This window comes from Brachyhypopomus gauderio, chromosome 2 (genome assembly GCF_052324685.1).
Source record: "Brachyhypopomus gauderio isolate BG-103 chromosome 2, BGAUD_0.2, whole genome shotgun sequence".
Lineage (NCBI taxonomy): Eukaryota > Metazoa > Chordata > Actinopteri > Gymnotiformes > Hypopomidae > Brachyhypopomus > Brachyhypopomus gauderio.
The window spans coordinates 1205367-1230106 of NC_135212.1; the positions used below are offsets into that span (position 1 = coordinate 1205367).

The 24740-nt window shown below is 48.8% G+C and overlaps 1 protein-coding gene across 5 annotated transcripts in view; it reads left to right on the plus strand.

Moving 5' to 3' along the window:
- Positions 1–24740, plus strand: part of caskin2 (CASK interacting protein 2) — a 50427-nt gene that overhangs the window by 15937 nt on the left and 9750 nt on the right. For 4 of the 5 annotated variants that reach the window (XM_076981771.1, XM_076981779.1, XM_076981788.1 and 1 more), the window contains 9 exons: positions 4180–4231; positions 9915–10012; positions 10180–10325; positions 11856–11951; positions 13911–14041; positions 19630–19738; positions 19870–19978; positions 21950–22044; positions 23007–23124. In XM_076981771.1, the coding sequence (XP_076837886.1) occupies positions 4180–4231; positions 9915–10012; positions 10180–10325; positions 11856–11951; positions 13911–14041; positions 19630–19738; positions 19870–19978; positions 21950–22044; positions 23007–23124 (954 nt within the window). Of the gene's footprint in view, positions 1–4179; positions 4232–9914; positions 10013–10179; positions 10326–11855; positions 11952–13341; positions 13640–13910; positions 14042–19629; positions 19739–19869; positions 19979–21949; positions 22045–23006; positions 23125–24740 lie in introns of those variants that run through there. The other variant, XM_076981796.1, reaches the window with a different exon arrangement.

A 24740-nucleotide genomic window follows, 5' to 3' on the forward strand; every position in this document is an offset into this window, starting at 1 on the left:
ATGCCTTTTTAAGGGTCATTACTGCAGTATTTATTTAATGAAAATGCCAGATTTCTTTTTTTATTTGAATTTTATTTGTTTGCCAATGTGTTGTATAGACATTGTGGTGTGTTGCCTGCTTGTAGTGTTTGTTTTCATGTTAGCACAGGTGTGTTACCTGGGTTACTACTTTGTTGAATTCCTCACAGTCATGCTCTCTGTAGCTGTCCATATGTGCTTAATCCTGCATAGAAGTTCAGGTTTAGTATTTAGCAGGTGTGCAGTTATGCAGCCACTGGAGTTTTAGACATATGAGTGAGAGACCAGAACCAGTTCTTAATCAGTTTGTTACGAATGAGATCATATCTACTACATATACCCTCTACTGTGGATATTGTTCTTGACTTTGGCTCTGTGTGCCCTGTGGTGCAGTTATAGATACTTAGATCCTTTGCAGTGTTAAAACACCAGGCTGCTATGTAAATACTAGAAGGCATCATGACTACCCAGACTGCTCATTTTGTGTTGTGTGTGTGTGCTGGCCCTTCCCTGCTATAAGATAATGTCTGATAACCCCAGAGTGCAAACCTGTCGCTATCCTCATTTACTCTGCAGATAAGAAGCGTAGGGCCTCATCGGCCTTTTTCCTTAACCAAACATGCCGTCTCCCAAGGGAGGAACCACGGGGCCACCATCATGGAGCTGTTGAAGCTCATGGGATTTGCCACCTCGGTTCAGGCCCGGGCTCTTCCGCTGGTGCGCTTCAAACGGAGCCGTTCCTCCAGCCTTCAAAGGGCACTGGCGCAGTCCTCCCACTCCTCCCAGTCCTCCCACTCCTCCCAGTCCTCCCAGTCCTCACAGTCCTCCCAGTCCTCACAGTCCTCCCAGTCCTCCCACTCCTCCCAGTCCTCCCAGTCCTCACAGTCCTCCCACTCCTCCCAGTCCTCCCAGTCCTCACAGTCCTCCCAGTCCTCCCACTCCTCCCAGTCCTCCCACTCCTCCCAGACCTCCCAGTCCTCCCACTCCTCCCAGACCTGCCAGTCCTCCCACTCCTCCCAGTCCTCCCAGTCCTCACAGTCCTCCCACTCCTCCCAGTCCTCCCAGTCCTCACAGTCCTCCCAGTCCTCCCACTCCTCCCAGTCCTCCCACTCCTCCCAGTCCTGCCAGTCCTCCCACTCCTCCCAGTCCTCCCACTCCTCCCAGTCCTCCCACTCCTCCCAGTCCTGCCAGTCCTCACAGTCCTCCCAGTCCTCCCAGTCCTGCCAGTCCTCCCAGTCCTCACAGTCCTCCCAGTCCTCCCAGACCTGCCAGTCCTCCCACTCCTCCCACTCCTCACACTCCTCCCAGTCCTCCCACTCCTCCCAGTCCTCCCAGTCCTCCCAGTCCTGCCAGTCCTCCCACTCCTCCCAGTCCTCCCAGCAGTGTTAAAAGCTTTGCTTCCTTCCTTGTAATCAAGACAAGAAACGGGGCCTGCTCGAGCCGCGCTCATCAAAGAGGAAGGTGGCCGACCATTAAGCTATTGTTATGCAACGCCGTGACCGCTGAGATCCGCTCATTGCGCACAGTGTATGGAAAATAACAATTTACCAGCCAATGAAAACAAAGCAGCGGGTCTGGCCTTGTTGCACTTGCTGACAGGCAGGATGTGTTGGACCGGTGCCCTGATGGACCGCTGGATTCGCTAATAGCAGGCTGATAGCATGGGGCAGCACCAGTGGCTGTGAAGCAGACACTTTGTGTAAATAGTGCACACCAGCCGTGTCTTTTGGGTCTTCCCTGTCTAGTCCTGCCCGTCTTAACTGCACAGTGAAGGCACTCCAGATGCAGTTGGTCTGTCTGTGGCTGCTGGAGCTTTTGGTCATAACAAGACCTGTCTGAGAGGCATTTGATATTTTAACATGCCGGTATCCACTGCCCATTACGAATGGAGCACGATCCCTTTCTCTGACCACAGTCAGCACCAGAGGAAAACCATGACCTGTACTTTTTGCGTGTTTACTGTTTGGATATGAGACAGAGTCGGCTACTGTCAAAAACGGTCATTTTCAAGGCGGTGCCTTTTTTATGGATAAACATATAATTGTACAGTTTTGATACACAGTGGCTTTTCTTATTTTAGTCAGCGATTTTTTTTTTAAAGCAGATTCAGTTTCAGTGTTTTCCACAGATGCAGGTTGGGACTTGAGCTTGTATGCCATCTGAGGGAGAACGTTCCAGATTCATAGACAGGACCAAACGCTCCAAGCTGGATTACGTTCTTGTGGCAGAAAAGCCACACTAGGTTGTGTTTTCTGCACTTGTCTTTAAACAGACTCCTGCTGGACCTCCTCAGTGTTTTAATCCAGCTGGCAGAGCTAAAATATTTTTTTGGAATAATGGTTTTTGAATTAAGAATAGCTTCTTCCATGTGCTGTAGCTGATGGGAGATTGGTCTAAACCTTTTCTGCACATTGCAAGCCTGATGCAGTTAGTGATGATTAATTATTAAAAGGCTTCCTTGTAACTTATTAGTAATAATGCCCTGTTCAAAGGGGCTTTTATGTGTTTTTTGTCAGTGCACGCAAGCATCTCATTAATTATGGCAGATAACTAGGTCACACAAAGATTCTGTTAAAGAACTGTGTACCCAAGAGTAGTACTTCAAAGACTATTTTGCTTTGTTTTGGGCACTTAAAAGTCCCTGGCTGCCATGACAGGTCCATAAAGAGCGCAGGGCACTGGGCTGTCCCTGTGGCTCCTTGTCGTGGGTGTATCCAGTGTCTGTGGTCTCAGCATCGCTCTACCCTAACACCCCTGTGGCTTGACCTACGACCTCGCCAAAGTCAGATAACAAACACCGGTTCAGGGAGGTCGTCACTCCTTGACTCACCTTCAGGGATGCTGTGTGTACTAGAAGAGCAGATGCTGTCAGAGTTCCTCACACCCGTTGCAACCGGCCAGCGTGAAGCTGGGCTAAACCAGCATGACGTATGTCTAGAAAAAGGAAAGGGAGACAGGTAATTGTGATGAAAAAGCAAGATGTACTGTAAAGTCGTCTTGTTTGGAATTATATGGCCGTGATGAGCAGGCCTTTATTCATGGTCCCAGTAATTAAACCATGTTGGAATGTATCCCACAGCATTGTGCCTTTGGAGTCTTGAGCTGAGTTTGACTGATTATGTCTGAGACAGGAGGGGTCGGCTCATATTGTCTCCTGCAGCTGACAGGTCTTTACCTTAACTGAGGTGTGACCGCTGGGTCTGCAATAACCGTTTGCCTAAATGTCTCACCGAGTGCCCAGCACCGTGTGACATGACATCAAAGAGCAGCACAGAGGAGAGTCTCTCAGGCGCTCTCCTGTTACCAGTGTAATATCCTGGTCACAGGGGTCATGCTGAGGTTAGAGGTTAATGAACTGTGCTTTGTTATTCCCAGAAAGAGACAGTATTATTTAGGCTCATAACTCTTAGTGGTGTATCCATCTCCTCATAGGAATTCCCGACATTCGTCAGACCCTTGGCAACCTCCAACCGCTCACAGGTTTGTTCCACACCCACCCCCTGTGTTTGGGTCATGGGAGAACCTGTTCTTATGTTCCAAGTTACATAACAACAGAAGGAACGTAGGCCTGTGTAAAAATGCCATTGGGAGCATTTCAGTCCTTTATGGTTAAGTGTTATACCAGACAACAGTCAAGCAAAATTCGCCATGTCTGTGTGTGAGTAATTTCTTAACCTTTTTTTGGGTCAATTGGTGTTGTGTGCTGATGTGAATTGTGACAAGGCCAGATGAAGCAATAAATAAACACCGAATGAAGGAGTACATACCGTAACACCAGAGACAGTAGTGAAGAGAATGAGTCACAGTGTCGGCCCACGGTCTGCAGAGGGGAAAAGGAGTGCGAATGAGAGAAATGGTGAAAGAATAGGAAAAAAGAGAAGAAAGGAATTAAAATAGAAGAAGAGGAGGGGACTGAGGTGCACAGTGGATTTAGCATCCATTATGTAAAAGTAAAATGTATATACTTTGCTTTTATCCCTTGGATTAAAAGCCTGATATGTCATGGTTCAGTACAGCTTACGTTTTTGCAAGCTTGTCTGGAGGACGTCATGAGTGTAGTCACTTTTCATGCATTCTTTCATGCACAATTTCTTCTAAAACAAGTGGTTTTCGCAAACATGATTGAAGTCTGACTGTTGTGCTCTGTTTCCTTTTTTGCAGAGTTGTTAGGTTCCACCAAGAGGCTAAATGTCAACTATCAGGATTCTGATGGGTAAGTTATTCTTACATTGAGGACCTCATTCAGGTGTGGTTATAATCTCCTAATAGACCCTCATCCTTGGGTCTGTAGGGTTAAAAGCTTCGGATAATGTCAGGGTTATCATTACATACCTGACTAAAGTAATCATGCTCACTTCCTGTCTGTGAGACGGTTCCACCTTTCGAAATTTTGTACTGTGCGTTGTGTAGCAATCCTAAGAGCTCTGCTGATGCAGGTCGGGATGAGATCTTCTGCCCTGAGGCGAATCACACCTTTCGCTTACTCAGATGGGGCAGGGTAACTGGTAATTGTATGTATGGGCAAATCGGGAGTCATTGCTGCTGAAAACACTCATTTTAACTTTGCCTTGCTCACCTCATTTTTTATTCACAGCTTTACTCCACAGGGACTGTTTAGTTCTTCATTAGCTTGTTTATTACTGAGGGTTGTATCTCTGATGTTCTGAAAGTTCCCGGAGGCCATTTATGTTTTTTATTCAGTATTTCTTTGTAGACAAGTTTTGTCCCACATTTTGTATTTTCATTTTGCAGACTCTGAGGTTTTCTGCTTTTATGTTCTCCTAGTCTTTCATGCAAAGCTTAATGCATCTAATTTTCTTTGGTGTTTGATAATATCAGTTTATAAGTAGAACCCCTGGCTATAAACAAAAAACACAGATACAAGTGGATTGGAGGAATTAGAATGGTGTACTTTTTGAAACTCAGGGTCCTGGGTCTTAATGCCCTCCTATTTAGGTTCCTTTAAACTCCCAAGTATACAGCCAAATAGTTTATCTCTATTTTGCCTCAAAGTGGCAGCATAGATTCTCCTCCAGGAGGTTTAAAGCTTATTCTAAATCATCATGGACCTGCAGATAAGTTGGGCCTCTTGGAGAGCAATAAAATGGTCAAGTGACAGGGCACTGACCCCATATATCAGAGTGCTTGATTTTGTAGCGACACTTTGTTCATGGGGGGGGACGACGACTGTGGAGTCAGTGTTGTCCGTTTGGGGGTCAGAGTCTGCCTATAACATATTAGATGGATGTGTTTACAAGGTTCGGTGTGGCTTAGCACATTGATGACAATCCCTCCGCCTGGTTGTTATCGTGCTGGCCTGATGGCTGTGAATTATGGAGCTAACAAATGAGGTCTACGCATTAGCATGTGTCAGTGTTGATCTTTATGTAAATGTGTGTAGTGGCTACTGAACTCTGAGGAGAGCAGAGCCTTGCAGTGAAGAGGAAGCCTTTCATTATTTATTGGTGCTAATACCACTACTGATGGCTCACTACACTTGTTTGGGTTGTAATATTATCGCTTATTGATAATCAAAGCGGGGTAGTTGCTAGCTCTTCTGATCATGCAGCTGTTGGGCAGATGTTGGGGTTTTGAGCTCAGGGCACTTGCCTGGTTTTGTTACCTGAAGCATGGAAGGTTTCCGAGAGGGAGGATGGTGTGAGTGTAGCAACCCAACTAGTTTGAACAGAGAGGAACTCTTATCCAGACCTGCAGAGAACTGCATGACAGAGTTGGGAAGGACGTTGACTCATCCGTGCGTAGGCAGAGGCTGGAAAGTGATATAGTTCAATCATGGTTAAGAAGAGGGCTGGAGCCTCTCATGTCACTGCATTCATGGCTTGTATTTCAATCTGCCTCGTAACGTGTTGTGTAATTATTTGAAATTCTTTGCTGCGTGTCTTGGTTTGACTCTAAAAGGGAAAAAAATAACAAGAACTAAAAGCATGTCAGCGGAAGCCTTAAACAAATAATAGCACTGAAATGTTTAAGGGGGTTGCTTCCCTGTGAGACAAATTAGTATTTGAGCCTCCTTTGACTTTCCAGGGGACTGTTGGGGTTTGTGTGGGGGGTGTTTCCATGGCAAGCGTTGCTGGAATGTCTGTAAGTGAAAGGCCGGGCCAGTGTGAGGGGACTGATTGGAGCCCAGTCCTTTGTCCACCAAGGCCCTGATGCCAGGGCCCGTCAAATTCGCCCTGACATCTGAAGAAGTGGAGGCAGGAGCAGACACACAGGAACACAGGGCTCTCGCTGTGTTCTGGGAACCTTCCCAAAATGTATATATTTTGCAGAAAGCGGCAACCGCTCAGTGTGCCTGTGAGTTATCACTGTCGCCCTTGAGCGTTGATCCCTGCTATGCATGATTCGTGCTTTTGTCTGTCATAAAAAAGTGTTATGTGATCTGTGGCATGCCGGAAGATATTGTAAATTATCATGCTAAATAAGTTTGTTTGTTTGTGGACCTAGCTAGGGTTCAGGGAACCTCATGGCTCACCTGCATTGATCATTGTCTTTAAGAACTCATTATAAATCTGTAGTTTGCCTAAATGATAAGGGACAGGTTGGGTTTTAGCTTTTGTCCTGTGATGGACTGTTGCACCTAGTGGACAGGTTTGCTTTGGAAGTTAGCACATGAATGCCATGTTATGGAGTCTTGAGTTAGAGAAGGTCAATCATCTTCAGCTTCCTATTATGGAAAGGATGGTTCTAGATGACTTTAGCTACAGTCATGGTGAGCATATCTCTCTATATTCTCTGCTCCCCTCTCTCCATCATGTGGTAGCTCTTCAGAGCCTCTTTGAATAAAGTGAGTGAGAAACCTGCATAAAACAAGATTTTGTGAGAACACTAAGTGGTTAAGAGCACATGGCACTTGTCCACAGAAGTGAAATGGAGTAGAGAATGAGAGGCCTCTGTTTTTCCAACTTACGGGACTCTTTTAGGGCTTCTCCATACAGCCTTGGCAGGTCTTGCCAGAAGCAGGTTAGGGTAGAGTGGCGTTTGTAGCACAGAGGGCCGATTGTGAGGTATATGCTATTTTGGAGCCCTTTACCTCTGCCACTTCTGTCTTATAGCATGGCCTGTGCTTGACCTCTGCCTTCCCCTAGGCCTTGCTCAAAAACCCCATTAATAGGGGCCAAAGTAATGAACAGGAGGACTCCTTTGGGGACTATGGAGTGCAAAGCAAACCAATTTTGAAACGCTATTTCTAATGCCTCTACTACAGAGAATTTAATCCCTAGAGAGGATCTTGTGTACGTTGGTAAATTAAGCACAGCTCATATGGCCTCTTGAAAATGTCTTGTTTCATTGTAACATTTACATATTTTACATATATATCTTACCTTTGCAGTGGGTGGTTTTTCCTCTACTTTGGAGGTTGGGGGTGCAGCACAGTATTTTTGCTGTTCTTTGGATTGAGCTCTTCTTGGCTGAGATTGATGATATTCCTAAACTACTCCCCCAGCTTAGGGGTCACAGTCCCAAATGCCCCATTACCACTGGGCAACCTTGGTGTTTACCTTCCACACCGTCTCCTTTTCTTCTTCCAGTCAGTGTTTTTATTTTTTTAATCCACCTTCTCATATTGCTCCCACATCTATTACTGCTACTGTTACCTGCATCTTCTCCACCATCGCGATGACTTGTGTGTCTGTCCCACTGGATCTTAACCTGACCGTGTCCTCCATCTGAGTCAGGGACTCCCTCATCCTTGGGAGCCATTGCTTTGATGTATTCATAGATATTTCATGTCTCACCCTGAATGGTGGATCTGACACTTCTGTAGGCCTTTTCCCCCCTTTCTGGTCTTCAAGTTCTCATTGTGCCTGCTGGGTATCTGATGACTGGCAGGGCGTATATGTTTGTGACTTTGATCTTATTGTTCCAACTCACTGACTCTTGAGGACCTGCCTTACTGTATGGAGGTGCTTGGACATTGGTGTCCTTCTTGGTTCTGGCTCATTTCTCCTGTGTGATTGGAGAATGCCCAGGTGTTTCTCCTGTGTCACTGGAGAATGCCCAGGTGTTTCTCCTGTGTCACTGGAGAATGCCCAGGTGTTTGTAGCTGTCCTCCTGTTTTATGTCCTAGTGGAGGTTCATTTTCCTCTGTCGATCTCTTTTCTCCTTTGTATTATACCCATTCCTGCATCCTTCTTTAAGATCCTGGTCAGTGGATCTGAGACACAGTGTCCCCTTACGTCCTGCACTACAGCTCGATATCTGTACAAGCTCCACTACTCATACCCACTCTTATTGATGATGGAGCTGAGAGGGTTCAGACCTGTGTTGAACAGTTGGCACCGTGCAACTCCTTGTTGTACACCACACTTTATGGTGTCATGCTAGTCTCAAGCCAAGAATAATGCTTACAAAGGCCATATGGGCTGAAATAAATTTTGTTATCATGCATTTTTTATATTGGGACTACTATTTTGGTACCCAGCTTTTGTGCTATAACCTATACAAACATTTTACTGTGGTTTACTGGTTTCAAATGTCTGTGCTTCATGCTTTATACTTACGACTATTGTTAAGACCTTCTATTGTTGCTTTTTAATGACCTAACTACAGGTGGACAGTTGGGCCTATAATGTCACTACCGTCCTCTGTGTAACTTGGCTTTGTATATGCAGTATTGTTTTCTGTGTTGAGTTCTCTAGTAGTGCATTGATTTGTAGAATTTCCTTTAGTAACACTAAAGTAACACTAGTAACACTACGGGGTGTTCCCAGAGCCTGCTGTTTGTCCTGGCTTTAGAGTAGCATCTTCATATACGACAGTAAAAAGGCCATACTTAAAGAAAAAAAAACATCACCTTATAAAAACATCTGTGTTTTACAGGGTGTGGATTACCTACGTTTATTTTTAGTTGTTCTACCAGATTTAGCTGAATGCATGCCTTGTTTTGTTCAGGGTTTTTATTTTATTTTTTTACTTTCTCCTATGTTCAGGGCATTCGGGGTTAGGGCAGGGAGCTGGGGATTTAAATATTTCTTAAAGGGATGGTTCACTTTGGAACCTTTTGTTTCTGAGATTCTCCTGTAGACTTCACTTAGAACAATAAAGTGTGTTACCGTAAGTGTTTCAGAGCTGTAAATATGAAACTGTAGGTCGTGGTCGTGGTATTTTCACTTCTACATTGTCTAGTGATTGACAGATGGTAACGGCCACTCTGCTTTCTACACCTCTCCAATCTTTCATACTGCTGCTATGACGATTTCCTCCTCCCTGTGTGGAGAGTCACATGGATCATCCCTCTGCTTAAACTCAACAGGACACAGCTTATTCTGGGAAGATTTATCCTCTGGTCTGTGGAGCCATGAAGGGTCTTTTGAAGGCGGTTATTCATCACGGGGCGGGGAAACTCTGCAAGGCACACTTTCATTTGGCATGTCCCAACAGACGGCAACACCCATCCCAGTCAATGAGCATTTTATGTGGCACACGTGATTATCAAACCTCCTGGTGTTTTCAAAGCCAGGGCCCCGGCAGGCTCCTCCTCCAGTGAGACTAGTCCTGACTGAGTCTTGCCTCAAGTACTGTGGCTGGTATTTTTTTTGTCTCCTAGGGCCTCGTTAATTTCCATATTCAGTTTCCAATCCTGCCACATCTTTACTAGGACTTGGGCTGTTGGCAGCCTCAGCCTAGACTGTGTTTTATTTTCCATTCTTTTTATGACCACACATGGTCCTCAGCAGTGCTGCCTTCCCTGAACATCAACATTACACAGTACTGTGGCTTCTGTTACGACTATGTATAGTGTTTTTTTTTGTTTTAGCGTAGACCTACACATTTCCTTATGGCTGCATTCTTCTTGGTTGTTGGCAAGGAGTTGTATTCCAGTCTGTGTCTCTGACTTGCTACATTTTTTGTTATTTTTTTTCCCCCTTGCACAGATTTTCAGCATTGCACCACGCTGCTCTAACCGGCACCACAGACCTGCTCTGCTTGCTGCTGGAGGCTCAGGCCACCGTCGACATCAAGGACAGCAATGGTTAGAGCTTCATCGCCCGCCCCATCACCACCCTACCCTTCCTCTTCCTCTTTCACTTCGGTGCTTAGGAATTTTTTTTCCCGACAACAAGCAAATGTACAGTGAGCAGGAATGACACCGCAAGCTGGCGTGGTTAACGAGGGTCTCTGATGCCCCGCCCCCTGCAGGAATGCGTCCGCTGCATTATGCGGCGTGGCAGGGGAAGGCGGAGTCAGTGCAGACGCTCCTGAGAGCGGGAGGCGTGGTCAACAGCACCTCACAGGACGGCCAGATCCCACTGCACCTCGCTGCACAGTATGGCCACTACGAGGTGGTGAGTATCGTACACACACACACACACCCTTCCCGCTGGCACTGCACGAGAGAACATGCCCGGCTGAGCGCAGTGGCGTGGGAAGCATGGCATTCAGTGTGGAGAAACACATGTCGCTCACGGGCAACTGTTAGGTCACTTATATCTTTGGTGTCTCTTCTACGCGAGTTCAGCTGTCTTACGACGATGGGAGAGCCACCAAGTGGCCGACTTCACGTGCCGCAGGGGAGGCCGATATGTAACGGGCTGACCCGGGAGGGGGGAGGTGGTCACAATTCCCTCTTGGGGGTGGTGAGGTTGGGCAGGGAGGGGGTAAGTAAATATTGTTTGGGTCCCAAGGTTTCCTGAGAAAAAGCAGTTTTGACCAGAGGTCCAACATCTGCTGCGTACACAGTTTCCACTGCTGGGCTATGCCGAGCTCTTCTGGACCGAGATTGATGACATAATTCCTGGGCTCAGTTGGAAGCTCATGATTGAAGATCCCAGTCGCAAGTGCCCCTGCCACCAGTGGGACAACCTCCCACCCCCCCCCCCCCCCCCCCCCCTCCAGCTCTTCTTCCTCTTCCTGACATTCTTCCAACTTTTCATATAACATGATCCTGACGATCATATATCATGACGTCTGGTTGATGCACTACTATGTTCTGAATTATATATAACTCAAGCTTCCTGTGTTTTGTGTGCTGTTTCCAAAGAACTGTCAGCTATCTGAAGCAACAACAAACCATAGAGTACCGTAAATACACAGCTGTTTTTTGTGCACGTATATTTAAAAATAAAAAAATATATGTACACAATACGCTCAATATATAACCCTTTAACATATAAAGATTTTAGATTTATGTCTTTTTTGTTGAATGCAGTAAGGGTTTTCCTTGACAGCACACCATATTTTTGCTGGGCGTTAAAGCTAGTAATTGAATTCAATGGGTGTTCTGGTAAATACTATCCAGTGTTCAATGTTCCTGTGGCATGTCATGCATGACAAACAAGTATTTATAACACTCAAAGGGAAAAAGGTGTCTGTGGATACCGTGTCTGTGAAAGTTTATATGCTGTTAAGCAACATTTCACCGGGACAATTTGACAAGAATTTCTTTTGTCTAAATAAGATTGGAAGCTGTCTTGGGCCTGAGACCTCTCGGATATGAAATCATAAGACAATACCTGAATATTAATTTCAAATGAATAAGAAATTTTCCCTCTCAAGGAAAAATCCTTGATAAGGTACAAAAGTAAGCATATCAAGGAAAGGTATGAGGAAAATGTTATTATATGACTCTGAAAGGTTTGGGAAATCTGGAAATTAATAATGTAAGTATTGGCCTATCACTATATAGTGATGGTAGTATTGGCCTATCACTGTATAGTGATGTCTCATGATCGCTAGTAGTAGTAGTGACGTTCAAGTGGAAATTAGTCCTAATGTGAAGCAAAAACGGTCTCTCTCTCTCTCTCTCTCTCTCTCTCTCTCTCTCTTTTCTCTCTCTCTCTCTCTTTCTCTCTCTCTCCCTCCCTCCCTCTCTCTAGTCTGAGATGCTGCTACAGCACCAGTCCAACCCCTGCCTACTGAATAAGGCTAACAAGACTCCTCTGGATTTGGCCTGTGAGTTTGGCAGACTGAAGGTGAGACTGTCTTCATTTAATCATTCACCCTACAAGCTGCTTCCTTTATGGAGCAAACATCCTGACATAATTATGTTGCCTATATGGCTTAACCAAGCCAAAAAAGAAATAAATCACAGATACAAATGTCAGAATCTAAGATCTGTGATGCTGAGAATCTCTGCGATGTAGCGTATACCTCTAGTGCAGTCCAGCTTCAACTCCCCCCCCAGAGGTCATCTAACGTCCCAAGTAGGGCTGCAATAATAGATACTTTTAGTAATTAAGTTCCTACCAATTACTGCATCGAAAAATCTGCATGGAATTACCAGATAAGTAATACTTTTCCTTTAGTAAATATAGCAAGTATGCAAGAGAGTGTAAGAGAGTATGGTTTCTGTTTTTAGAGAAATCAACATGTTTATTGGTTGGATTGCATACTTGCAAATTTGCATAAATGCAAATTTTTAGCATTTAAGTGACATTGCATTCTAGTTTTAAAGTAAATATTAAAAGTTAAATATGTTGCCATTTGCCATTTATTTTAATTCCTACCGCATAGATTAAAACAATTCAAATCCTCTGCCAGTAAGATGAGAAATCGCTCCAGCACAGTCCAACAATCTTTCATGTTGCTAACGATCTGTCAGCTAACAGTCCGTAAAATAGCTGCTCTGCCGTCTCAGCAGTGACAACGCCAGCATGATCGTAAGGGTAATGACTGCTAGGCTAGGCTAGGCTAGGCTAGGCTCCACGTCTGCTTTTAAGTAAAAAGATTCATCTCTCGTCTTCAGTAGAAAGAAAGTTGTGTTTTCTTGGTCATATTGTCCTTCCGCCCTTCAGAGGTCGAGTCGAAAGATAGAGAAATAATGAGGCACAGTATTTTCATAGATGATTTTTAGTAATCGCTTGAGTAATTCCTCAAGGAACCATTTCAGCCCTGCTCCCAAACCAAACTCTTAACCTGGATCTGAACAGGATTGAAAAGTTTACATCAACTGTAAAAAGTATTCTTTTGTTTCCCATTGTGTCATCACTGGTTTGCTTTTGGTCACAGCTGAACAAACAAGTCTGTTCTGGACAAGGATCGGGCTGGTGATTCTGGCTGGAACTTTGCTCCTTAAACAATGTCACATTGTTGAAGATTTACTGCCTTTTTATCTCTGCATCTGTTGTTTTTGTTTCTGCTTTTTCCCCCTTGGGTTTCCCCCCCTGCTCGTTCTCTTTGCCCCACTTCTCTGCAGTCCTGGGAGGTTTTATTCAGGTTTGGGGGAAGCTCTCAAACGGCTCGTGGCTGCTCATGCACACGCTCACCTTGGAGCAGCAGGCCTGAATACACTGATGCACAAATATATTTAGAGGGCTTGGCTTGTATCTCTGCCTGTCCCAGTCTGTGTGTGTTTCTGTGGGTGTGAGACTCAGCTGCTGTGTTGAATGGGCAGGTGTGGCGACTGCCTGGCCTCCGTCTGTCTGCTCTCTCTGGCTGAGTTGTGAGCCTCACTCCATCTCTCGTCCGACTCTTTCACACTCTGTTCACTCACTCTCTCTCACACACACACACACACACACACTCTCTCACACACACTCTCTCACAGAGAGGACATTGATGCAGTGGTGTGTGTGGCCCAGATGTGTTTGGGTGTTTAATGGTCCCAGGGTCAGTTCTGCAATTAGATCCGCCTCACCTGCAGGGCCTCTGAAGAGAACTGGTCAGTACACAGATGGTTTTCAAGGCCGTTGAAATGTGTGTGTGTGTGTGTGTGTGTGTGTGTGTGTGTGTGTGTGTGTGTGTGTGTGTGTGTGTGTGTGTGCAGCTTGTCTTTCTGTGTACATGGTCATGGTTGTGTATCTTCCGTCAGAGCCCCAGTCTTTGTTCCCCACATTTATATGTCCTTCATGATCACACACTATCTTTCACCCTTTCACCCCTTCCTTCCTCCTTCCTCCTCTTGTTTCTCTGACCCCCACCCCACCCTCTAGGTGGCCCAGCTGCTGCTGAGCAGTAACATGATTACGACTCTGTTGGAGGGGGACCGGAAGGACAGCGTGGATGCCGTGTTCAACACACCCCTCCACCTCGCCGCTCGCAACGGGCACAAGGACATCATTAGGTCAGCATTTCCCTCTTTTGTCTTTATTTTCTGGTTAAAGGGTAAGAAACGTGAGGAACGGCCCTGCGTGTGAAACCTCAATGGTACGGCGAGTAGTATGAGGCGACGTGCCTCGCAGGTTGAGTTTACGTGTCGGTGAGGCACTCAGACCACTTCCAGGAGGAGGAGAAGGTTGTGTTTGTGGTACTGGTACAGTTTAAGTTCTACATGAGAAGTCTTTGACTGCTTAGATCACCGAGTGAAGAACTTCACTGCATGCTGCAGACCACCTGCTGGTCTCAGTCCAGGTGGCTCAGCTCACCAGGTGTCCACTTGTGAACTGTCCACTTGTGAACTGCATTTCAGTTTCAGGTCACCCAGTGCAGACCACTGATGATCATTTCTTTGTCATTTAAATCCTTTGTCAGCATGAAGTAGCATAACATACAACGTTTGTTTTTAGTTGATCAGGGGACCTTCAGGAGCTACTAGCCTGCCATCAGGAGGGGTAAGAGTGGGGGTGGTGTTGTATCAGGAGGGGTAAGAGTGGGGGTGGTGTTGTATCAGGAGGGGTAATAGTGGGGGTGGTGTTGTATCAGGAGGGGTAAGAGTGGGGGTGGTGTTGTATCAGGAGGGGTAAGAGTCGGGGTGGTGTTGTATCAGGAGGGGTAAGAGTGGGGGTGGTGTTGTATCAGGAGGGGTAAGAGTGGGGGTGGTGTTGTATCAGGAGGGGTAAGAGTGGGGGGTAAGAGTGGGGGTGGTGTTGTATCAGGAGGGGTGAGAGTGGGGGTGGTGTTGTATCAGGAGGGGTGAGAGTGGGGGTGGTGTTGTATCAGGAGGGGTGAGAGTGGGGGTGGTGTTGTATCAGGAGGGGTAAGAGTGGGGGTGGTGTTGTATCAGGAGGGGTAAGAGTGGGGGTGGTGTTGTATCAGGAGGGGTAATAGTGGGGGTGGTGTTGTATCAGGAGGGGTAAGAGTGGGGGTGGTGTTGTATCAGGAGGGGTAATAGTGGGGGTGGTGTTGTATCAGGAGGGGTAAGAGTGGGGGTGGTGTTGTATCAGGAGGGGTAAGAGTGGGGGTGGTGTTGTATCAGGAGGGGTAATAGTGGGGGTGGTGTTGTATCAGGAGGGGTAATAGTGGGGGTGGTGTTGTATCAGGAGGGGTAATAGTGGGGGTGGTGTTGTATCAGGAGGGGTAAGAGTGGGGGTGGTGTTGTATCAGGAGGGGTAAGAGTGGGGGTGGTGTTGTGACAGGAGGGGTAAGAGTGGGGTGGTGTTGTATCAGGAGGGGTAAGAGTCGGGGTGGTGTTGTATCAGGAGGGGTAATAGTGGGGGTGGTGTTGTGACAGGAGGGGTAAGAGTGGGGTGGTGTTGTATCAGGAGGGGTAATAGTGGGGTGGTGTTGTATCAGGAGGGGTAAGAGTCGGGGTGGTGTTGTATCAGGAGTGGTAAAAGTGGGGGTGGTGTTGTATCAGGAGGGGTAAGAGTGGGGGTGGTGTTGTATCAGGAGGGGTAATAGTGGGGGTGGTGTTGTATCAGGAGGGGTAAGAGTCGGGGTGGTGTTGTATCAGGAGTGGTAAAAGTGGGGGTGGTGTTGTATCAGGAGGGGTAAGAGTGGGGGTGGTGTTGTATCAGGAGGGGTAAGAGTGGGGGTGGTGTTGTATCAGGAGGGGTGAGAGGGGGGGTGGTGTTGTATCAGGAGGGGTGAGAGTGGGGGTGGTGTTGTATCAGGAGGGGTGAGAGTGGGGGTGGTGTTGTATCAGGAGGGGTAAGAGTGGGGGTGGTGTTGTATCAGGAGGGGTAAGAGTGGGGGTGGTGTTGTATCAGGAGGGGTAATAGTGGGGGTGGTGTTGTATCAGGAGGGGTGAGAGTGGGGGTGGTGTTGTATCAGGACGGGTGAGAGTGGGGGTGGTGTTGTATCAGGAGGGGTAATAGTGGGGGTGGTGTTGTATCAGGAGGGGTGAGAGTGGGGGTGGTGTTGTATCAGGAGGGGTAAGAGTGGGGGTGGTGTTGTATCAGGAGGGGTAAGAGTGGGGGTGGTGTTGTATCAGGAGGGGTAAGAGTGGGGGTGGTGTTGTATCAGGAGGGGTGAGAGTGGGGGTGGTGTTGTATCAGGAGGGGTAATAGTGGGGGTGGTGTTGTATCAGGAGGGGTAAGAGTGGGGGTGGTGTTGTATCAGGAGGGGTAATAGTGGGGGTGGTGTTGTATCAGGAGGGGTAAGAGTGGGGGTGGTGTTGTATCAGGAGGGGTAAGAGTGGGGGTGGTGTTGTATCAGGAGGGGTAATAGTGGGGGTGGTGTTGTATCAGGAGGGGTAATAGTGGGGGTGGTGTTGTATCAGGAGGGGTAATAGTGGGGGTGGTGTTGTATCAGGAGGGGTAAGAGTGGGGGTGGTGTTGTATCAGGAGGGGTAAGAGTGGGGGTGGTGTTGTGACAGGAGGGGTAAGAGTGGGGTGGTGTTGTATCAGGAGGGGTAAGAGTCGGGGTGGTGTTGTATCAGGAGGGGTAATAGTGGGGGTGGTGTTGTGACAGGAGGGGTAAGAGTGGGGTGGTGTTGTATCAGGAGGGGTAATAGTGGGGTGGTGTTGTATCAGGAGGGGTAAGAGTCGGGGTGGTGTTGTATCAGGAGTGGTAAAAGTGGGGGTGGTGTTGTATCAGGAGGGGTAAGAGTGGGGGTGGTGTTGTATCAGGAGGGGTAATAGTGGGGGTGGTGTTGTATCAGGAGGGGTAAGAGTCGGGGTGGTGTTGTATCAGGAGTGGTAAAAGTGGGGGTGGTGTTGTATCAGGAGGGGTAAGAGTGGGGGTGGTGTTGTATCAGGAGGGGTAAGAGTGGGGGTGGTGTTGTATCAGGAGGGGTGAGAGGGGGGGTGGTGTTGTATCAGGAGGGGTGAGAGTGGGGGTGGTGTTGTATCAGGAGGGGTGAGAGTGGGGGTGGTGTTGTATCAGGAGGGGTAAGAGTGGGGGTGGTGTTGTATCAGGAGGGGTAAGAGTGGGGGTGGTGTTGTATCAGGAGGGGTAATAGTGGGGGTGGTGTTGTATCAGGAGGGGTGAGAGTGGGGGTGGTGTTGTATCAGGACGGGTGAGAGTGGGGGTGGTGTTGTATCAGGAGGGGTAATAGTGGGGGTGGTGTTGTATCAGGAGGGGTGAGAGTGGGGGTGGTGTTGTATCAGGAGGGGTAAGAGTGGGGGTGGTGTTGTATCAGGAGGGGTAAGAGTGGGGGTGGTGTTGTATCAGGAGGGGTAAGAGTGGGGGTGGTGTTGTATCAGGAGGGGTAAGAGTGGGGGTGGTGTTGTATCAGGAGGGGTGAGAGTGGGGGTGGTGTTGTATCAGGAGGGGTAATAGTGGGGGTGGTGTTGTATCAGGAGGGGTAAGAGTGGGGGTGGTGTTGTGACAGGAGGGGTAATAGTGGGGGTGGTGTTGTATCAGGAGGGGTAAGAGTGGGGGTGGTGTTGTATCAGGAGGGGTGAGAGTGGGGGTGGTGTTGTATCAGGAGGGGTGAGAGTGGGGGTGGTGTTGTATCAGGAGGGGTAATAGTGGGGGTGGTGTTGTATCAGGAGGGGTGAGAGTGGGGGTGGTGTTGTGACAGGAGGGGTAATAGTGGGGGTGGTGTTGTATCAGGAGGGGTAAGAGTGGGGGTGGTGTTGTATCAGGAGGGGTAAGAGTGGGGGTGGTGTTGTATCAGGAGGGGTAATAGTGGGGGTGGTGTTGTATCAGGAGGGGTAAGAGTGGGGGTGGTGTTGTATCAGGAGGGGTGAGAGTGGGGGTGGTGTTGTGACAGGAGGGGTAATAGTGGGGGTGGTGTTGTATCAGGAGGGGTAATAGTGGGGGTGGTGTTGTATCAGGAGGGGTAAGAGTGGGGGTGGTGTTGTATCAGGAGGGGTAATAGTGGGGGTGGTGTTGTATCAGGAGGGGTAAGAGTGGGGGTGGTGTTGTATCAGGAGGGGGTAAGAGTGGGGGTGGTGTTGTATCAGGAGGGGTAAGAGTGGGGGTGGTGTTGTATCAGGAGGGGTAAGAGTGGGGGTGGTGTTGTATCAGGAGGGGGTAAGAGTGGGGGTGGTGTTGTATCAGGAGGGGTAAGAGTGGGGGTGGTGTTGTATCAGGAGGGGTGAGAGTGGGGGTGGTGTTGTATCAGGAGGGGTAAGAGTGGGGGTGGTGTTGTATCAGGAGGGGTAAGAGTGGGGGTGGTGTTGTATCAGGAGGGGTAATAGTGGGGGTGGTGTTGTATCAGGAGGGGTAAGAGTGGGGGTGGTGTTGTATCAGGAGGGGTAATAGTGGGGGTGGTGTTGTATCAGGAGGGGTAAGAGTGGGGGTGGTGTTGTATCAGGAGGGGTAATAGTGGGGGTGGTGTTGTATCAGGAGGGGTAAGAGTGGGGGTGGTGTTGTATCAGGAGGGGTAAGAGTGGGGGTGGTGTTGTATCAGGAGGGGTAATAGTGGGGGTGGTGTATCAGGAGGGGTAAGAGTGGGGGTGGTGTTGTATCAGGAGGGGTAATAGTGGGGTGGTGTTGTATCAGGAGGGGTAAGAGTGGGGGTGGTGTTGTATCAGGAGGGGTGAGAGTGGGGGTGGTGTTGTATCAGGAGGGGTAAGAGTGGGGGTGGTGTTGTATCAGGGAGGGTAAGAGTGGGGGTGGTGTTGTATCAGGAGGGGTAAGAGTGGGGGTGGTGTTGTATCAGGAGGGGTAAGAGTGGGGGTGGTGTTGTATCAGGAGGGGTAAGAGTGGGGGTGGTGTTGTATCAGGAGGGGTAAGAGTGGGGGTGGTGTTGTATCAGGAGGGGTAAGAGTGGGGGTGGTGTTGTGACAGGAGGGGTAATAGTGGGGGTGGTGTTGTATCATGAGGGGTAAGAGTGGGGGTGGTGTTGTATCAGGAGGGGTAAGAGTGGGGGTGGTGTTGTATCAGGAGGGGTAAGAGTGGGGGTGGTGTTGTATCAGGAGGGTTAAGAGTGGGGGTGGTGTTGTATTAGGAGCCCATGCTACGTGTAGCTGTGGTATGCCACATTCACACCCCACATGCCCATAGGGCCCCATCCCTTGTCTTATTCCCAGGAAATCCAACTTTACAGTGTCGAATGTAGTTTGAGTCGTTTGTGTAGTGTGTGGGCACAGATGTGTGTAAATCTGAGACTTCTAGAGGTGGTGTTGAAGGTTTGTACACGAGGCTAGTAGATCAGACCACATGTGTGTGTGTGAACTACAAGTGCTAACCACAGTTTCCTGTAATGTTCCCGTGCGTTTGAAGCACTTGGAGTGTGTAGATGGAGGCATGTGGGTGAAGAGGGTTGTGAGATCAGAGCACTTTGGGTTGGGAAAACTGGCTGATAGCTTTAATGACAGGAGCCCTCACGTTATCTAGATGCAGTGTTCAGTACAGTAAAGGTAGGACAGAGTGAGAATGTACTTCATTAACGTTTATAGTAGCTGCAGCCAATGACATACAAGTGTGTTCTTGTCCCAGACATTGTGCCAACACTGTAGGTAACAGTGTTCATTACTTTACTCTTTCATTCTTGAGAGGGTCTTACTTCTGGGTTGTTTCCAAAAGCATCTAAGCATCAAGACGTTAATTAAAGGCGTTAATTAATTCATTATTTCTGCTCTCTTATTCTGTCTTGCTCAGGTTGTTACTTAAAGCAGGAATTGACATCAACAGAACCACCAAAGCAGGCACTGCTCTGCACGAGGCTGCCCTCTACGGGAAGACAGAGGTAGTGCGGCTGCTGCTGGACGTAAGTGCTTGAGTAGCTGTAAGGCTCCATAACCTCTGAATAGCTTTCCCTGGGTGCCAGGGGTCTTTTCTGTTTGATATCCTCCATGGCACACAGCTGAAAAAGGCAGTTTTTTTTGTTTTGCATTACAGGCTGGCATTGATGTGAACATTCGTAACACATATAACCAGACAGCCCTGGACATAGTCAATCAGTTCACAACCTCCCATGCCAGCAAGGACATCAAGCAGCTCTTAAGAGGTGAGGCTGTGTTCCACTGATCCACTAACCTTACACAGGTGTGCTTGTGTGCTTGTATACACACACACACACCCACACACACGTAGACTATGATGTTTGCATCTGATAAAATAACAATAACAATTTAATAACAAATGAGACACAGAATTGATAAACATAAATTAACATTTATTTAAGACTTGCATTGTGGTATGCATTACTGTATTGTCTCTGTAATAATAATATTATATTAATATAATAAGAATAAGTAATAAAAACAATTCTGAGGGAGAAAAAATTATATAAATATGAAGAAATTAAAGTTATAGATGCTGATTACTTGAAAATCACACTGAATAAGAGAACAACAAATACATTTACAGTAAGCATACGGAGGCAGCATGTGAGTACTGCAAAGTTTTGTGTGTGGGTGTGTGTGTGTGTGTGTGTGTGCTGGCCTTTAGTGGGCTGAGGACAGGGATGTGTAATTTGAAGAACAGCTGCCCCGCTTTTATGTACCGTGTTCCTTTCCTTGAATGCTAGAACACAAAGTGGGGGTGAAAGTGTGTCATCACACGAGTGGGGGTGAAAGTGTGTCATCACACGAGTGAGGGTGAAAGTGTGTCATCACACGAGTGAGGGTGAAAGTGTGTGTCATCACACGAGTGGGGGTGAAAGTGTGTCATCACACGAGTGGGGGTGAAAGTGTGTGTCATCACACGAGTGAGGGTGAAAGTGTGTCATCACACGAGTGAGGGTGAAAGTGTGTGTCATCACACGAGTGGGGGTGAAAGTGTGTCATCACACGAGTGGGGGTGAAAGTGTATGTCATCACACAAGTGAGGGTGAAAGTGTGTCATCACACGAGTGAGGGTGAAAGTGTGTGTCATCACACGAGTGGGGGTGAAAGTGTGTCATCACACGAGTGGGGGTGAAAGTGTGTGTCATCACACGAGTGAGGGTGAAAGTGTGTGTCATCACACGAGTGAGGGTGAAAGTGTGTGTCATCACACGAGTGGGGGTGAAAGTGTGTGTCATCACACGAGTGGGGGTGAAAGTGTGTGTCATCACACGAGTGAGGGTGAAAGTGTGTGTCATCACACGAGTGAGGGTGAAAGTGTGTGTCATCACACGAGTGAGGGTGCTCGTCAGTAGAAAATCAGCAGCTTAGTTGTCGTGGATTATGATATTAACATGTTACAGATGTTATTTCTTCCTTTTGTGTTGGTGGTGGCACCTGTTTACTGAAGCAGCCGCTTCAGCTGCTTGAATGTTGGTGTTTGGCAGGGCAGTGTGCTGCTGGATCAGGTTGGAACGCAGGATTAATACAACCTTGTTATGAATTTAAGCTCATTTCTACGCTGGAGTGTGAGAGGCAGTGTTCAGAGGTCCGTGTGCTGTATGAAACCCGGTGGCTGCGTGATTGTGTCCTGTGGGGCACCTGCAGGTTTTGTTTGTATGCACAGGTCTGTCCTCTGTAATCTGCTCTATGCTGTAACTCACCATTACCCCCCCACCCCCCACGCCTGAGCATGTGGGTCCCGGTCTGAGTGCATGGCCGGGCACAGTCACTAATTTCCCCTTTGTTCTTCTGATGCTGGAACAAGATGGAAAATAATCTCTCTTTGTGGGGGGGGGGGGGGGGGGGACGTCTTTCCCCTGGAGTATTATAATGAGCCAATCAAATATCACAGATCACTGCTTCAGACAAACATGATACAGTAACACAGTGGGTGCAGTTGAAGCTCAGAGGGTCGTGAATGACTCCACTGTGTTCCTTTGGCCTTGTGACATAGATGTGACTTTTTACTCAAGTTTCTATATGTGTGTGTGTGTGTGTGTGTGTGTGTGTGTGTGTGCGCGTGTGTGTGCGTGTGTGTGCGCGTGTGCATGTGTGTGTGCGTGTGTGTGTGCGCGTGTGCGTGTGTGTGCGCGTGTGTGTGCGCGTGTGTGTGTGTGTGTGTGTGTGCGTGTGTGTGTGCATGCCCACAGATGCCACAGGGGTTCTTCAGGTGAGAGCTTTGAAGGACTACTGGAACGTCCATGACCCTACCGCCCTCAACATTCGCGCTGGAGACGTCATTATGGTATGCGGCGTTGTGTATTATCGGTCTTGCTGTGTGTGTAAGTGTGTGTGTGTGTGTGTGTGTGTGTGTGTGTGTGTGTGTGTGTGCGTGCGCGTGCACTTGCAGAGGGGTGTTATAGAGTGTGTTTGTATTTGTGTGTGTGTGTGTGTGTGTGTGTGTGTTTGTATTTGTGTGTGCATTTGTGAGTTTATTGACTGTTAAGTTAAGCAATGATAGTTGAACAGACTGTTGCCCATTCATGGGTTACAGTGAAATGTCCTCTACTGAAATATAAACAGGCACTCTTCTTTTCTCAACTCTTCAGCAAGCTCTGAACCGATTCCAGGTCCAAGTCTTCCAGGTCTTTCCTTTCTTCCCCCACCCCCCTCTCTCTTTTTCTTTCCTCCATCTCTCCCCTGTGAATCTCTCTCTTGTGCCCTCTGAAAACAATACAAATAATGCATTCTAACATATTCTAAACAGAATGTAATAACAGTAATGTTTTTTCAGGATATTGTATCTCTCCATGGGTCTCTCTCCCCACTGCGTGCCCTTTCTCCCTCTCTTCCTTCTCCCTCCCTCCCTCTCTCTTTCCCCTCCCTCTCTCTTTCCCCCCACTTTCTCACTTCATTGCCTGTGAGCGCCCTGTGCACTCAGAAGGGTTTACATTACACTCTCAGACCAAAGTGGGCTTTCACACAACACTGTTGCACAGAAACTGTTTGGCTTGTTTGTACACTGCGCTCTCACACATTAAACGGGCTTTTGGATCAAGAATGCACATGTGGGCCCAGAGCCGGGACTGAATGAAGAGTTGGGAGTTAAATGGGTTGTGTGTGTGCAGCTGAAGTCTGTGTGCTGTGGAGGCTGTGTATGCATGCATGTGTGTGTGTGTGTGTGCGGTGGTGATGTAGAACCTGTTGTGTGTGTGTGTGTGTGTGTGTGTGTGTGTGTGTGTGTGTGTGTGTGTGTGTGACTGGCAGGTGCTGGAGCAGCACATGGACGGACGTTGGAAGGGCCACATACACGACAGCCAGCGAGGCACCGACCGCGTGGGCTACTTCCCTCCCTCTATAGTGGAGGTGATCAGCCGTCGAGGCGGTACGTCCCGCTCACAGAGACCCGTGTCCCGCTCACAGAGACCCGTGTCCCGCTCACAGAGACCCGTGTCCCGCTCACAGAGACCCGTGTCCCTCTCACTGAGACCCGTGTCCCGCTCACAGAGACCCGTGTCCCGCTCACAGAGACCCGTGTCCCTCTCACTGAGACCCGTGTCCCTCTCACTGAGACCCGTGTCCCTCTCACTGAGACCCGTGTCCCGCTCACAGAGACCCGTGTCCCTCTCACTGAGACCCGTGTCCCTCTCACTGAGACCCGTGTCCCGCTCACAGAGACCCGTGTCCCTCTCACAGAGACCCGTGTCCCTCTCACAGAGACCCTTGTCCCGCTCACAGAGACCCGTGTCCCTCTCACAGAGACCCGTGTCCCTCTCACAGAGACCCGTGTCCCGCTCACAGAGACCCGTGTACCTCTCACTGAGACTCGTGTCCCCCTCACAGAGACCCGTGTCCCGCTCACAGAGACCCGTGTCCCGCTCACAGAGACCCGTGTCCCTCTCACTGAGACCCGTGTCCCGCTCACAGAGACCCGTGTCCCTCTCACAGAGACCCGTGTCCCTCTCACAGAGACCCTTGTCCCTCTCACAGAGACCCGTGTCCCTCTCACAGAGACCCGTGTCCCGCTCACAGAGACCCGTGTCCCTCTCACTGAAACCCGTGTCCCTCTCACTGAGACCCGTGTCCCGCTCACAGAGACCCGTGTCCCTCTCACTGAAACCCGTGTCCCTCTCACTGAGACCCGTGTCCCGCTCACAGAGACCCGTGTCCCGCTCACAGAGACCCGTGTCCCTCTCACTGAGACCCGTGTCCCGCTCACAGAGACCCGTGTCCCGCTCACAGAGACCCGTGTCCCTCTCACTGAGACCCGTGTCCCGCTCACAGAGACCCGTGTCCCGCTCACAGAGACCCGTGTCCCGCTCACTGAGACCCGTGTCCCTCTCACTGAGACCCGTGTCCCTCTCACTGAGACCCGTGTCCCGCTCACAGAGACCCGTGTCCCTCTCACTGAGACCCGTGTCCCGCTCACAGAGACCCGTGTCCCTCTCACAGAGACCCGTGTCCCGCTCACAGAGACCCTTGTCCCGCTCACAGAGACCCGTGTCCCTCTCACAGAGACCCGTGTCCCGCTCACAGAGACCCGTGTCTCTCTCACTGAGACTCGTGTCCCCCTCACAGAGACCCGTGTCCCGCTCACAGAGACCCGTGTCTCGCTCACAGAGACCCGTGTCCCTCTCACAGAGACCCGTGTCCCTCTCACTGAGACCCATGTCCCGCTCACAGAGACCCGTGTCCCTCTCACTGAAACCCATGTCCCTCTCACTGAGACCCATGTCCCTCTCACTGAGACCCGTGTCCCTCTCACTGAGACCCGTGTCCCTCTCACAGAGACCCGTGTCCCGCTCACAGAGACCCGTGTCTCGCTCACAGAGACCCGTGTCCCTCTCACAGAGACCCGTGTCCCTCTCACAGAGACCCGTGTCCTGCACAGTCAGCCATAGTGTGTGGGGTAATGAGGTCTGGTCTGCTCCGTCCACTGGGGAAATGGTGATGTCACAAACGTGTCACAAACGTGTGAATGGGGTGTCTGCATAAGACCGC